Raw genomic sequence first — 15742 nt, 5'->3', positions numbered from 1 at the left:
ATTTATGAACTCTATAAAGTCAGTTATATCCTCACAGAATAGCTTGGTAATGTTAACTAGTGACTTTGCTGTGAGGCGATTCGTCATTCTTCTGTGTAAAATACTGATGTTTTTTGTGTCAAGTGTTGAAGATTTAATTTGGTGGTTGTTATAAGAACATTACGACCTTGCATCAAAAATGGAAATGCTGTCTTACATTGCATCTGGAAGCCCTTTCTAATGCATGCTTAAATTTAACCTATTAAAGTCTATCTGAGTAAAAAACCTTAAGATTTGGTCCATCAATATTCTTGCCAGGTGGAAAAAAATTAATTAGTTTTAATGGATTTGATTTGACTAACTGTCCTCTGTCAACACAATCTGGGATTTTAATATCTGATAAACAAAAATAGTTAAATGGGGAACCTTCCAGACAATATTGAAATATGTAACTTTTTCAAATATTGTAGTTTGATGCATGAAAATATTTTTGTTCTAAAGCAGGCATAATTTTAGTCTATTAATGAACACTTGGTGTTGGATGCCTTTAGGAAATCATGGTCAAAAATGCTAAGTAGTTGAGAAATTCCGAGTTGAAAAAAAGTCCTGCATGAGGGCCAGTTGTTGTGAGAGGTTGCCTTGGGCATTGAGCTAATTTCAGAGTTCCTTTTCAGCAACTTCAAATCCTGTTTTCCACCTAGGTGGTCCTCGCCAGCTGGTACCGCATGTATACTGCCACTATGGATTTCCTTGGTGTACCGACAAAGACGTGTTGGACTGTAAACAGAGGAAAAGGTCTTAGTCCTGTTGAGAGCTGCGAGGGTGAGTTGTGGTTTATTCTAGTTTCTTCCTGGAAGCATATAGTTGTGGCTTTACATATCTCAGAAGTAAAATATTCCTGTGTCTTTATCACTGACATGCTTTCATTTGGCTAAGCCTGTGTTTTTTGGCAGATTCACAACATAAGTGAGAAGCATGAAAAAAAGATACTTTTAAGAACACCAGGGGTGAGAATTTGGGCTTTGCTTATTAGATAGCTCCTCCCACCTAGGTTGAATTCCTATACTGCACTTCAAAACTTCACAGTTGTAGTCTGAGCCTTCATAACGTTGGACTGTTATAAAGAATAAGATGTCCTAAATGTAATTGGAGGCCACTGTACATGTATTAAATTTTCATAGCTTCTGTAGAATCCCCGATACATTCCAAGTTCCTACATTTCAAAAACTTACCCTCTGTATTTGCTCCCCTAACTACAACTTGAGGAGTGGGGAGGAAGGGGAAAAGGTAACCACAGGGCTCCCTTCTGGAGAAATCTTGTGCTGTGATTCTGCTGGGAAGAATCCTCTTCCTCTTGTGACCTACTATTCAGCATAAGAATTTCATTCTTATACCTTGATTTTGATACCAAAGCTTGGACGCTGCCACTTCTTTGCATATTTTTTCCACGCTTAAAATATTGGCTTGTCAAGTAGGTATTATATGATAAAACTGCCTTGCTGAGAAGTGCTTTTGAGATGTTCTGTAGTCAGTTAAAGCTGAATGATAGACGGTAGCTTGTGAAGTTGTTTCATTTTATCATTTAAAATGTCTTTGTGTGGTGACAAGTTAGTATTTTTCCTTTGCACAAAGGCTATAAGAACTTTCTTCAGAGCTTGAATGATTCGCTTTCTCTAATTTTGTCAGAAGCAATAAACAGTGAATAAATGTATAACTTTTCACTCCTGTTTTTTGTAAAAACAAAACCAAACTGAACCATCAAAACCACCAACTATTGAGACTACCATGTTTGGTGAGCATATCATTTTACTTTGGAGAACTGTCTTGCTGTATTTTCAGCAATGGTGAATAATCATTTCTGCGTACAAAACTATGAAGTTTTGCTACCTTCTCTATAATGAATAAGGCTTTTTATGCTGTACTGCTGAAATGAATAGAGCCAGGAGGGTTTAAAGAAATAATGGGAAAGAGAATAACAACAGAAGTGTGAACACACAGAGGTGTTTGTGAATGAATAGATTGAAAGACTTGCATTATTGGAAAATCTCTTGGCTTCTAATGAAACAAAGAAAGCAAAGAGCATTGTGTGTGATATGTTTAGTGATGGATTTACTCCTGCAAGAGATGGAAAGTGAGAGTATAGGGAGCACAAACCTGTTCTAAAAAGCTCTATGAAGTCAAAAACGTAGTCTGTAGAGAACATTCATAGTGATGCTTATGCCTTCTATGTATTGCAGGCTTTTTCTTCACAGGTAATGCTTGCCTCTTGGCTTATTCTGTTGCTGACTGCTCCAATTCTGTGTCCACCCCCTCCTTTTTTTTTTTTTGTCCCCAGAAGTGTAGTCTTCCAATTGAATCACCACAATAATCTTGGTGATGTTAACGTTTTTTTTGTTGTTTCTTTCTATAGATATATTAAGGTAGTATGCTGTGTGCTGTATTATACTGATTGTGTGGTGAATTATAAGCAACATGATCTTCTATATTTGACAACATGTTAACTGTTTGTTTGTTAGGTTTGGGAGACCCTGCTTCCTTTTATGTTGCTGTGATTTTTCTTTTGAATGGATTAATGATGACACTGTTCTTCATATATGGTACATACCTCAGGTAAGGCAGTTAAGACTGAGCTATTTAGTTAGTACTAGCTGTCAGGTTTTATACGAAATTTGAAAAAGTGAATGCTAAAATATTTTTATGGGATATTGCTTATTTGTTTGTACAGTAGTAGTGCTTTTTGTTACATATACATTGTCACTAAAAATTACTGGAGCAGAGAAGCATTTTGCTTAAAATAAATGATGATGGTGGAAAAAGTTGTGGAAAATTTCAGTGAAGTGGTATTTCATTTATACCACTGAGTTGTGGATAAAACTAAATGCCGTACAGGTTTTAAACAGTTTTTGACAAGCTTCTGCTCTTAAAATTGTCAGTGTAACTCATTTTTAAACAAAGTTTGAACTTTTAACCAAGATTTGAGTTTTCCCGATGTTTTGCATCAAATCACCTTGCATGTCTTTCAGTTTTAACTGAGATAATGTATTCTTTTGGAGATATGTATACACTTCCCTTTTTCTATGAATTTCTGTTTTCTGTATCTGTCATTAAATTTCAGGAACTGTAATACTTTCATTCAAAAATAGACTCCACATTCAGCAGAAAAACAGAAATGGAAGTATTTTTCTGTTTACTTCTATTTTAATTTGTCAGTGTTGTAAGAAAGCAAAAGGCTGCTACGTTTTCCTCAGAGATGTGATTATTTTTCCCTCCTCATTCCCTGGGTTCACTGTCTTGTGGTTTTTTTTTTTCTTGTTCTCTCTGAAGAATGTGCTGGTAGTTCAAATAAAGAATAGCGCAGGGCAGGGGCTGACAGTGAAAAGAGGAAGTTGCCTAGAGTAACTATTAAGTGTTTGGGGGTAAAGCGTATATGTTTGTATGCCTTAACATAGGAAATTTAATGTCTCATGTTTTGAGGAAGTAGATAACCTTTGAATATTTGTGTCATTAACTTGTAATGTTTCTCTTATGGGAGGTGTGTGGAAACCCATATTTTATATATTAATGTCATTGGAAAATCAGTAAGGTCTTACTTTCTCAGTACTTTCCTTAGACTTGGGCTGTGTTGAATGTGAATAACTATAAAGTATTGATAGCAATTCAGTTTTTAATATAAATGATCTACAGTGTAGGTAGTCAAGATGACTAGAATATAAATGCAGTTCTTTCCAGGTGTAAGCCAGTAGCTGTCTGGGGTTATGAAAAATAACAAGTGACTATGAAATTTCCTGCAGTTAGGATTTTGGTCTTACTTATTTATTCTGGATAATATTCATAGTAGGATACCAGATCGAGATGACTGCTTAGTCATTATGGCTGTTCCAAGGTTCCTCTTAGTCAAATCAAACCAGAACATTTAGGCTTTTCCATAAGGTGTGAAAAATAAAAGAACTGAGTCTGCAGTAGTGCAGTTCTACTACACTGAAGTAGGTAATCTTGTGAATTGGCATAAGTCTCCTTCATAAAGCCAATTTGTTTCTGCTATGCATTTTGAAAGGCTTTTTCATAGCCCGACTTGTTTGATGGTGGGAAACCATGCTCTAATATTTTCTCTATCTTTTCATTCCTGAATTTCTTAGCAGTAATCATCTCAAGCTTATGCACTTGTTTTTTTCCTAGGGTGTTCAGAATGTGTAATCTTTTTATTTCAGCCTTTATTTGCTTTTAGTCTCTTTGCAACTTTGACTAGTGATGGCAGGTGATAAGATAGTGGAAGACCACTTTCTTATCATTATTTCACAAGCTAGTATGTATTCTCACATCTGTACTTTCTGTATTCTATAATGAGCTTGTTCGGAGTTAAGCTAGCAGAATGCTAGTTGCTATTGTAAGACTGGTTTTTGCTGTTTAGTTCCCTTTACCAGTATCCCCACATGGTTAGAAGATTGCCAGATGTAGTATGTCCCTGCCGTAGCGCTCTGTGTATGGTCCCTGGTTATGCAAACACACTTGGGAATCTTCTTATATGATGCAAGTTACTCTCAAGCTCTGGAGCATTCTCTGTTAACTGAAGTGATATGGTGAGAACTCGTGCCATTTTTAGGGGTTTTTTTAAGGACAACGGAGTGGCATTTGGATGATAAGTACTTTATGCAATTGTAAGATTCTGCCTTCCTCCAGCCTTCCACGCCTCTGTTCTTGTAGTCAAGGGACAGAATACTTAAGCTGATTGTCAAAGACTGTGTCTTGAGGAGCTACCAGTAAATTTCCCATATCTCCTTCTGACAGTACTTTTTCAGTATTTTGTTTCTTGCATATTAATCAACAATGAATTACAGCATTTCCCCAGATGACTTTAAGCTTCAGCTTATTGTACCCAGGGAGTCAAAAGATTAGATATTTTTTTTATTATTCCAGAGATGAGTCTACCAGGGAAAGTATAACTGTTTGGGTCATCTGCAGTTCTTTAAAAATTACTTATTATTTATTAAATTTAGATTATACTATATTAAACATGGGAAAAGTAGGTTCCAACTGAAGGGCATGTACTTTACCAATTGTAGTATGGTATGGGAATTTCAGTGGAAAGAGTTACCCTTTATTTTTTATATTGGCATAGAAAGGCTTAACTATTGTATCTCCCATGTGATAGCATTGCATTGTTAGAAGATAACCAGTCTAACTCAACACTATACATAACCCTGTGTGAAGTAGGGTCTGTTCACTTCCTTTTCCAGAAAAGATGCTGATAAAGGTACATTTCCCTATTCTGTGCTACAGATTTAATGATCTTTTCTCATGTGGTAAAATAGTGATCTCTTATAGAGACTGATAGCTCTAAAGCATTCATAATACAATTAAGACCTTTATATTCTAGACTTTAAGGTTTTATCATAATGTTAACCTTTAGCATAGACCTTGATTTTTTTTTTTTCTTTCTTCTGGTTTTGGGTGTGGTTTTTGCAAATTTTTAGTTTGCTTTGTTTCTAAGACTAACACTTTTAAATATTAAGCACATTCTTTTAGACATTTTGGGTTTCAGTTTTGATGCTTTTAGAATTTATGGAATGAAAGGTTGAGTTTTATGTGCAAGAATGCACAATTCCTGGAGATTGTTTTAGCACTCAGTTGGTATCTTTAATCCTCAGATTTTGTAGCCAGAACTCACTGATTTTGTTCGACTCGTGTATTAGTGATGGGTGGAGGATCTGAGGTTTGTTTGGTTTTGTTTTTTTTAAAAGAATCTTAACAGCTGGCTTTTGCTTTTGCTTAGTAGCAAAAATGGTATATTCTGTCATTCGTAGTAGTGCATTTGCGTGCACAAAGATGTTCTTTGCTTTATATCACAGGACATGAGAAATTAGAAATCTAATTAAACAAATAGGTACCTTATCTATTGCTGTTTTGAGATGGGATAAATCTAAGTAATATTCTTGGGTTTAGTGTTGACTCTATGGTGCTAATTATTCCATAGATGAATTTGGTTTAGAAACGTATAAAAATCCTTAAAGTCAAGGGCTTAAAAAAACTTTCTCATGTTAACATCACAGTATTTCACGTAAGAATTAAATTGTATCTTGCATTGACCATGTCACAAATTCATTTCTAAATATGGTTTTTGAACGTGCTTGATTTGATTACCCTAACATAGTCTTAGATTGAGATCAAAATTACCTGTTTGGTGATTGAACATGCAATGTTTCTGATCAACAGCCTAGGGAAGAAATACTCCATTTATATTGCCTGGTGTCTTTCTTTTTAAAAGAAAAAAAAAAAAGTTTGGCACTTCTAAAGACCAAGCTCTGGGTACAGCAGGTGAAGCACCAGATGTCACGATCGAAACTGAAGTTTGTGAGGAGTGGAATAACTGTTTTCCAAGTTATTTATGTTAAAATTGGTGTTCTGCAGAAAAAAGCTGATAGATAAAGAGTGGTCTGCTCTGAAAAAAACATGAGCCGACTAACTTGTATTTTACTATTTTATGTACACTGTAGATTGCTTTCCCTTGATGCTTGAAAGCATTCCCCCCCCCCCCCCAAACTGAGCTGTACATGAGTGCTGTTTCACATTTTTTAAGCAGCATTGACCATTATGAGATTCTGTTGTACCCATTTCTTCCTGTTCTTTTCAGTGGGAGCCGTCTAGGAGGCCTTGTTACCGTGATGTGTTTCTTTTTCAACCATGGAGAGGTAGGTCTCCCTCCCCCCCCCCCTTTTTTTTTTTTTTTACAGTTTAGGCTAATTCTCATTTCATTAAAGATAGTGATGTTGCTTATCTATTAGGGGATGGATTTAAAGGGAATAAGACATTATTGAAAGCAAAATTCTGTGACTTGAAAACATATAGCACAATCTAATGTTTCACCTTTGACATTAAAAAAAAAATTGTAAAGTGGACCTGAGATTGAAATCTTAGTAGCACAATGACTTCAAGTTTCAAAACATAAAAATATTCTATTTCTGTGCCCATTGCAGCCATAACTGGGCTATGTGTATCATACGAACAATCTTCAGAAGTGGAGGAAGTTTTCTTTAAATTGATATGTATTTTACTGGAAATTCATGAATACACATACACACACAAAAAAAAAAGGCAAAGAAACCTCTGTTATACTGATATGCTATAGCCAGGATACGCAGAATTCAGAAACTGTCTATGTATGTAGAGAATTCCAATGCTAAACTTCTTCAGTAAGCTGCACTACAGAAAAGAAAGAAGGAAAAGAAAAAAAAAAAACAAACCAAAAACTGTCACTTAAAACATCTCCCTGTGTCCCCAGGTAATGCTGTTTATGTCATTGTTTCATGTTTCGGAAGAAAACTCATGGCTTTTATTCTGATTCCCTTGGGCAGTGTTTCTGGTTTTTAATGTTCATTTTATGCATATAAATATATATAAATATTTGTTTTATTTTACTTAAAATGCAGCTGTACTGTAAAGATTTTCTAAATGGAATGATTTTGTTAAGGGTTAAAGTTATGTTTTGTTTTCTTATTGTACTGAGCTGAACTTGATAGAAAACTCTGAGTAGTAAGAATATGTGGTTGCACATAACACAATCAAAGATGCTTCTATTCATAGTGAGCTTTGATAGTTTTCTTAAAAATAAAACAGCTATTTCATCACACAGATTTTTGTTTTATAAGTTTCATTTGACATGTTTTTCTCTAAATATACGCCATGAAGAATTTTCACCCATGGATGTTAAGTGCCTGGTCCAGACCTGGTAAATGTTACAGACTTTCTAAACTTTTTTTGGTGCTATAAGAGGCTAAATACAAAGTTTTGTGTAGGTTTCCATTCTTCTTAATGGTGCTCTGAAGTGAAGTGAATGTTTAATCTTTTGCTAGAAAATACTGATAAGAGTACGCACTATTTTGCCAAGTCTGTGGAGGTAATGAAGTGTAACTTCAGAAAGGAACAAGTTGAAAACTTCAAAGACAGTAATAGCAATAATGAAAAGAAGCATTTATTTCACTATGGCAAAGGCAGTTGACCTATCTATAGGAGACTGTAGGAGAGCTCATCTCTCTACGTGGATGATTTGTCTTGGGGGAAAAACACAGATAATGTGTGTATATTGGAGAATGACATGAAATTAGGTCTGCAATAGCTCTACACAGACGTAGTCTCGGCTTAGGTACAGCTTAAGTAGGGTGACCTTGATTCAGGCTCAACTGTATGGATTTCTGGAGAGCTATAGGACTGACTTACAGAGGTGCAGTGTTAGATCTCAGCTGGCTCTTTGTGTTTGTACTGTACTTAATGAAATAACTGAGATTTGATACTGTTGTGTATATAGAGTTATGGTATTATATATAGTTACATGTATGTAGGTCATCTAGCTTCACTGTGTGTACTGTTGAGTCACATGCAAGGGGTGTGCACGCACGTGTGTGTGTGTAAAAAAAAAAAAAAAAAAAAAAAAAAAGGCAAAAACCCCCCCTTTTATTTAACTCTGATGTGCCTTTGTTTCTCTGGAAGTCATCTTGCATGTGGTTCAAAAGTACATACAGTGGAGCTAGAACAGTTGCTAAAAATCTGCTTTCCTTTTCCGGAAGGATAGGGACTGAGCTACCTGAGTAAGCCTGATCTGCAAGTCTTGGTACCTCAGATCTAATGCTGTGTAAAAGTGGTTAGCCTGCTGGCACTGAGCTGAGGATCTCAAGGCAGTATGTTTTTATTTGTGCTGTGCTTGTGCTCCTATGTTTTAATGATTTCAAGCTTAGACAGATCTGATTAATTTATACCTGCAGCAAAGTTAGTTTACAGCGTTGATAAGTCATCCACAGATGACTGAGTTTAGTATTACATTCCAAATATAGAAAAATAGCATGAACTACATTAGTCAATCCACTTTTAAGGTAATGCTTCTTTTTTATGGTTGTATATGCTCATCATTTTGTTCCTATCTTTATCTCCTCCGGTATCAAAAGATTTGGTAAATCAAATGTTGCTGTAGTGTTGAAAAATAATCAAAAAGACTATACTGCCTTAGAATAATCATGATTATATTTATTGCTAATAATTTTAAATAATCACATCTGTGCAGTCAGCTGAAGACAACACATTACTGTGTATATATATTTCTGAAAGGTTTATTTTACTGGTAATCAGGGTGCAGCTTTTACAGAGAGTGCTTTTAGACAGCAAGTGCTGTGTTTCATTAATGTGATCGGCTTCTGTACTTTGCATTTATTTTACACTATTTCTACACATTTATTTTACACTATTAATTTAACATATTTGTGAAATGGCAAGATAATAAGCAAGGAATTGTATAATGTTGATTCTAGTGACTTCCTTGGTAAAACAGTATTTTAAAAAACAGTTTTAAGATCCTAGGAAGCGAAGGAGAAGGAACATCCTGGCATCAACATCCTTTAAGCTTTCATAGATTCATTATGGTCCATGTTAAGATGAACTATATTTTTCTCCTGTAGTTGTAAAGAACTGACTTGTAATTTTTTGTGCAAATCTATTGATAGCCATTTTGAACTCATTTGTTTTTATGTCAAAGTTGTCCTGTAAAGTTGTAATTATTTTTTGATGGTCAGTGCCATCTGCAAGCACTTTATAAAGAGCTGAATATAAACATTGGAGATGAAGGTTATAGCTGAGCCATTTGCCATGAACCCCAAGAAATGAATAAAAAAGCTATTCAGTTGACTTCATTGTATTATGCTTTGCTTTATTAGGGTTAAAGAGCGAAGTACATAAGTTAGCATAAGCTCTGTAAGAGCTTGATTCCATGTGTTCAATTTTACTGGCCTGTTTTGGAGGGCAGCTTTGGATTTTATACTTTCTGTGCTGTTGCTAGTAGAAATGTGAAATGTTTATAACCTAGAGAACTCTAGCATAATGAAGAGTATGTTGGTTTATCCTTCAGATTCTCTCCCCACACACATTCTCCATCTAAATGTGGCAAGTCACTGCCTGAATTTGAGAACGGGTTTAGTTACCCGAATGAGTTCTTAATTTCAGCAGAAGCAGGGACAAGCAGCTGCTGTCCTGGCTTTTTTTCTTGGATGTTCTCTAGCTGCCACATTTAATTTTGGAAAAGCAGTGATCTATTTTAATTAAACAGTTTATCATAGACCTCAAGTCTGAAAGCCGCTTCCTTTTTCTTCCTCTTTTCTGCTTCCTGGCTTATTTTTTTTTGTTTGTGAGTAACTCGATATAGCTTGGTTTTTGCTTTATTGAAGTATCTGTGGTTATTCATTTTGAAATACAAATTTATTGTTTTATGGAAATGTAGCAGCAAATGTTATCATCTAACCCAGTTCTTATTTTTAGTGCACGCGTGTCATGTGGACTCCACCTCTTCGTGAAAGTTTCTCATACCCATTCCTTGTGCTTCAGATGTTGCTTTTGACCTATATTCTCAGGTACCTCTCAATTTATACTTAATTCTTTACAATGAATTTAAAAAACTGACTGTAACAGGACATTTATTTAAATGCATTTATTTATTTCAGTGCCTCTGCTGTAGTGATGATATCATTAACATAGAAACTTTCCTGTGGCTGTTACATTGCAGACGCTGCACCAGTAGAACTGCAGTCATATTACTTATTAAAAAGAAAAAATTTGCAACTTGAAGACATGATTAAAATAAAAATCAGAATTACTGTGTTGGCAAATACATATCTAAACTAAAAAAATCAGAATTTTTGGTTGATGTCATTTCCTTCCCATGAGAAACAAGCTGATGCTCCATCAATTGGTTTTGTCCCTCTTGGAGAGTGGTATGTTGGTTGCACTTAGACTAAGCCTATGCTATGCAACAGAGGATGCTATAGGCACCCATAAGCTAGTATGTTCTTGCAGTTTTCTATGACTAATTAACTAGTCTAATTAACCAGTTCAATGATTTAGAGCAGTGTAATTACATTAATGCAGGGATGTTCTTGAGTTCATTAGCCCTGCTTTTCAGTGGTTGTTTCTGGCTTGCAACTTGATTGCGTTACTGTCTTGCCTCTGTTTTGAAAAATAAGCATGATCATTAATACTTGAGGGCTTTTCTATCAACTCCATTGCATCAGATTTGCAGTCATTTATGATTTAGCTGAACTTTGTGCTTGTAACCCCAGATTTTCCTTTACTAGGTCATACTGATTTGTAGCTATTGATGATTAAACCAAAAATGTTTTGTGCTCATCACTAGGTTGTGGGTTTTAGGTGAGGAGAAGATACATACTGTCTAGAAAAGTATTTTGAAGATTAGTTTGTAGAGTCATTGCTAGATTTCATATTAGAAAGACACCTGTTCATTTAATGCTAAATTGTGAAGTCAAACAAAAACCGAGGAAATTACACTTTAAGTTACGGTGATCAGAGCACATGTATTCTGTACCTATAATTATGACGCTTCTTGATTAGATAGATTCACTCCTGTTCTTCAGATCTTGGTACATAAAATAGTACTTGAGCTTGCTTGCAATGAGAAGTAGGTATTTAATGTAAGCATTTCAGAGCAAGGTTCCAGAAAGAGGATAAAACATTTTAACTTTCTGTGTCTCAGTTATAGTTCCTGCTTCAAGAGCAGCTCTGTTTTATGTATAGCAATATTCCAATGAAATATAGGAACCATTTGAAATGGAGACTAGAACTTAAATTCTCCATTATTTGTATTGCTTGTATCACATTTGTATAATATATTACTTAATACATTTGACTCATGCTCAGCATGACTTCCAATAGAAGTTAATCTTAAGGCTTTGTAAAAGAAGCTGAAGAAAATTTTACAGAATTTGGTGAGACTGCTGTAATCTGTTGGGTTTGGGTTTTACAGCAGAATATTTATGGTGTCTTCATGTGTTGGAGGCCACAGTGAAATTTGAAACATGACATGTTTCTGAAGTGAGCTCGAAGCTAACACAGGATTAAATAAATAACACTTACAGCAGGGCATAGAGAATGGGCAGATTTCAGTTAAAGATGTTTCGTGTCTCCTGCCCTGAAAATTCTATTGGGATTGCTAGCAAAAAGTTACAGAAAGTAATTGTGGAAGAAATGTGAGAGAAGAGTGAAACCACCTTCAAATGCTGACTGTTTTGAGAATAGTTGTGATCCCAGCTGAAATGGAAATGGTTGTGACCTGACTGTAGAGTTGTTACAAGGAGGTGAACCACTGCAAGTGACATCGGTTTGCCTGCTATGTGTATTACATGTTGCCAGGAGAAGACTTGTTTGGTAATGAGTGACTCATCAAATAGTTAAGAAACATTAAGCATCAGAACTATTAGTTTTGGAAACTGATGGAAAATGGATATTAAATTTACTTGAGCAATGTTATCTGTAGTTGATCAATATTGCTAGCTAACTTCCAAGGTAACTTTTGTTTTTTATTGCATTCTCTATTGTACTTTTCAATAATATGCAAGCACTGGTATAATTTTACTTACTGATGCCTATTCTGTTTCTTTTTCCCAAGGATTCCGAATATTAATACAGGAAGCTTGATTGCACTGTGTGTTTCTAATATCTTTTTCATGCTTCCCTGGCAGTTTGCTCAGTTTGTTCTTCTAACGCAGGTAAGACCATATTAATCTCTAAATAGCCTCTTTGTCTTATCTAGGCAAATTGACTGCTTTGTGTAGGCAGCCACTGAATTCACAGCTATGCCAATCCTTTCCTTTTAGCTAGATTTCACTCTTGCTCTCAGGAAAGATTCACACCATTTATCACATAAATATTTTTCTAGTTTTAAATTTAAAAGTTGACCATTTACACCATGCAGTCTTCTGTTTCCAGGACTAAAAAAATTACTTTTCTCTTAAAAGCAGCCCCTAGCCTAAGATCAGTACATTACAACAAGTGCAGAACAAGAAAAAAAGCCTTTGTATATTGAAGTAAAAAACAAAAGAGGCATTGATCTTGCATCTCTTTAGGCTATTCCAGATTTTAAATGGAGCAATGTTTGCATGGCATGAAATATCTGGCATGATTTTGCATGAATTCTTATTTAATTTTGATGAGCCTGTGAGTAGTGGCATAATCTTACTGTCTGAGAGTTTGGACAGTTAAGGTAACTTTTACTAGTGTTGAAATATAGTAAATGCTAATGTGAGCAATAGGATGCTGTCACACAGCATACTTTCTTAGTGTTTTACCTGATTGAATTGTAGCCTATTGATTGAAATCCATCTATGTCTCCATACCTTTTCACTTGTCTGTCCTACTTGAAGCAGATATTGCTTGGTTTGAGTTGATAGTTTTGAACAATCGATATATGCTGTGATATGCAAATTTTCTAACTGCAGAAGAGGAAGCCATTAAATTCTGTAAAATATTGTGAGAAACTCATTGCTATAACCTGTTTAAGATGCTGGGCCTGAAATTTGAAATTACAGGTTCAATTCGTAATTTCATTAATTTCCCATGTGACTTTTAGGAAGCTGCCTGATCAATGAATCTCACTTTCCTCAGCGGCAAATTATGGATGTTCCCATACTTTGCTGAAAAGTTAAGGTTAAATAATGTTAATGAATGATTTTTTTGTTGTTTTTTTGTTTGTTTTAAAAATCTGAGGGTGAAAGATGATGTGTTAGTCTTATGTTTTGATGACTTGCGTTTCTGTAAAGCTGAATACGTATTTCTTAAATATTTGAATTTGTTTGATAATTGCTATTCAGAGCACCATGATAGGTTTTTTGAAAGAAACCATTATGAAATGACTAAGTATTTACTTAGCAAAAAAAGTAGCAATAAAAGTTAGTTTATGATTGAGTTACCAGTTTTTTGTATGAATGTGTATTCTGCTGGAAAGAGTACACCACTACAAATTGTTTTAACTTATCTTTCACTTTTGATTCTAGATAGCTTCATTATTTGCTGTGTGTATTATGGGTTATATTGACTCCTGCAAATTACAGAAGATACTCACTGCTCATATGGTAATACTTTTTTTAAAAAAAAAATTAAATCCCCTCAAACAGGTCAGAACATAAAAAGAGGCCATTTGTCTGAAGTGTTTTCCTTAGTTGCAAGATGGTTGAAAAGGTGGAATAATAAGGGATGGAGGGACCTGGATTTGAATATTTGTTCTTATGTATATTTATATCACAGTGTCAGAAACTAGGATCCCTCTGGCGCACAAGAATTTCTGAACTGCAGAAAATTTATCAACCTAAAGATTTGTAGAAATATTTGCCTCTCCTTTCTGTCACTACTCATTCCATGGACTTGAAGATACTGTCTCAAACAACAGACTAGAAAACATACCAAGTAATAGAGGATGAGCAATAAAAAGTTGAAAAGGCAGCATTCATCTCATGCCATAGGTTAGTAGAAACAAAAAAAAAAAGAGATGTTAGTGAGTCAAAACTTACTGTTAGTAAGTCTAACTGAAGGAGAAGAACCCCAACTAAAATTGAGTTTTGAAGACTACAGTAGTCTTCAGTGTGCAAAGATGTTGTGGTTGAACTATTTGGGGAGATAGTTAGAAAGGAGGACAAAGAAAATAAATTATTAGTCTGAGGAAAAACTACTTTTTCAATAATGGTTGAGAAAGTCAACAAAGGAAGGAGATGATATATATCAAAGACATGTAAATTTCTGCTTAATATATCTGATTTTAATTTTTAAAGTTAAGATAATGATGAAGTTTTGCTCCCAAGAGTTTTGCTCTTTGAAGCGAGATTACAGTTTTAGATACACAGGAAGATGTAAACAACTGTTTTGAAGAAATACGGTTGTCTTCAAAAATACATTTTTGCTCAAAGCGTGCCATGCAAACTCAGTGGGCAAAAAGAGAATGTTTACCACAGGAAAGAAGCTTTGAGCTAAATTGTGTTTCATATGTTTTCAAACATATTTTGAAATACTGTAAACAATAAATTAAAGACAGTAGTAAGTTCTATGCAGCTCATTTCTGATATAAACCCAGGACACCAAATGCTTGTTCCCAGTCAGATTTACAGGAAAATTTGCAAATAAGCATCTTGGTTCAGTAATTTCTTGACAGAAGTAGGATAAAATACTTAAGCCTTTTGGCTTATGTCAATAGCTTTATCATAATTTTGGTGCCAAAGTGTCATAAAAAGCTTATTTTCAGATAGATAATCAATCATGTTCTATTACAGAGAAAGCTTAATGAGGCTGGCTAAACTGCCAGTCTTTTTTTTGCAGTGTTTCAATTTGTGCTCCCCGCTACTTTTCTGTGAAAGTCTGTGTGAGGGTGGAGTACAAAAGTCTGCATATTTTAAAAATGACTACTTTATTTTTCCTCATTCCTGTGTATAGAAGGCGGCAGAGATTGATCATTAATTTAGCTCTCCAAGTTAGAGTATGTAATTCAGTTTGCTTTCTATTAAAAACAAAGCACAGCAGGAGATCAGGATGGTGGATAAAAGTTACATTTCAGCCTTGACTTTCAACCTCATGTAGTTAAGTGCATATGATCAAACAATTAGAGTTCTGCTTCCTTGACTTTAGTGATGATTTTATTTTAAATATATACTTCTCAGTTTGGAAGAAAGAAGACAACAAACATCTTAGTTTTTATGTTTGTCCAGGATTCTGAAAGATAATGCATATGGAGAAATAATACAATAATTTGGGGGAAAAAAATGTTAGGAATAACTTCAAAAATGTACCTAGTATATCATGTAACATGAGTTAGTCCTATGATCAAGTTTATTTCTCTGCAAGTACTTTTAAAATATAAATTAACATAATAACACTTGGCTACCTGTTGCTATTAAGTCCTTAACAGTCAGTGTTTTCAGAACAATTCTGTAAGCTGAGTAGCAAGCTTGCACTC

General features: G+C 34.8%; 1 protein-coding gene across 2 annotated transcripts in view; it reads left to right on the top strand.

The window, feature by feature from the left end:
• The window catches only part of DPY19L1 (dpy-19 like C-mannosyltransferase 1), a 50536-nt gene that overhangs the window by 12949 nt on the left and 21845 nt on the right, over positions 1 to 15742 (top strand). For both annotated transcript variants that reach the window (XM_054816812.1, XM_054816813.1), the window contains 6 exons: positions 681 to 801; positions 2496 to 2589; positions 6608 to 6665; positions 10273 to 10364; positions 12413 to 12512; positions 13797 to 13874. In XM_054816812.1, coding sequence (XP_054672787.1) covers positions 681 to 801; positions 2496 to 2589; positions 6608 to 6665; positions 10273 to 10364; positions 12413 to 12512; positions 13797 to 13874 — 543 coding nt within the window. The remainder of the gene's footprint in view (positions 1 to 680; positions 802 to 2495; positions 2590 to 6607; positions 6666 to 10272; positions 10365 to 12412; positions 12513 to 13796; positions 13875 to 15742) is intronic.

Source organism: Grus americana, chromosome 2 (assembly GCF_028858705.1).
Source record: "Grus americana isolate bGruAme1 chromosome 2, bGruAme1.mat, whole genome shotgun sequence".
Taxonomy (NCBI): Eukaryota; Metazoa; Chordata; class Aves; order Gruiformes; family Gruidae; genus Grus; species Grus americana.
This window is presented reverse-complemented; position numbering and strand designations above follow the sequence as displayed.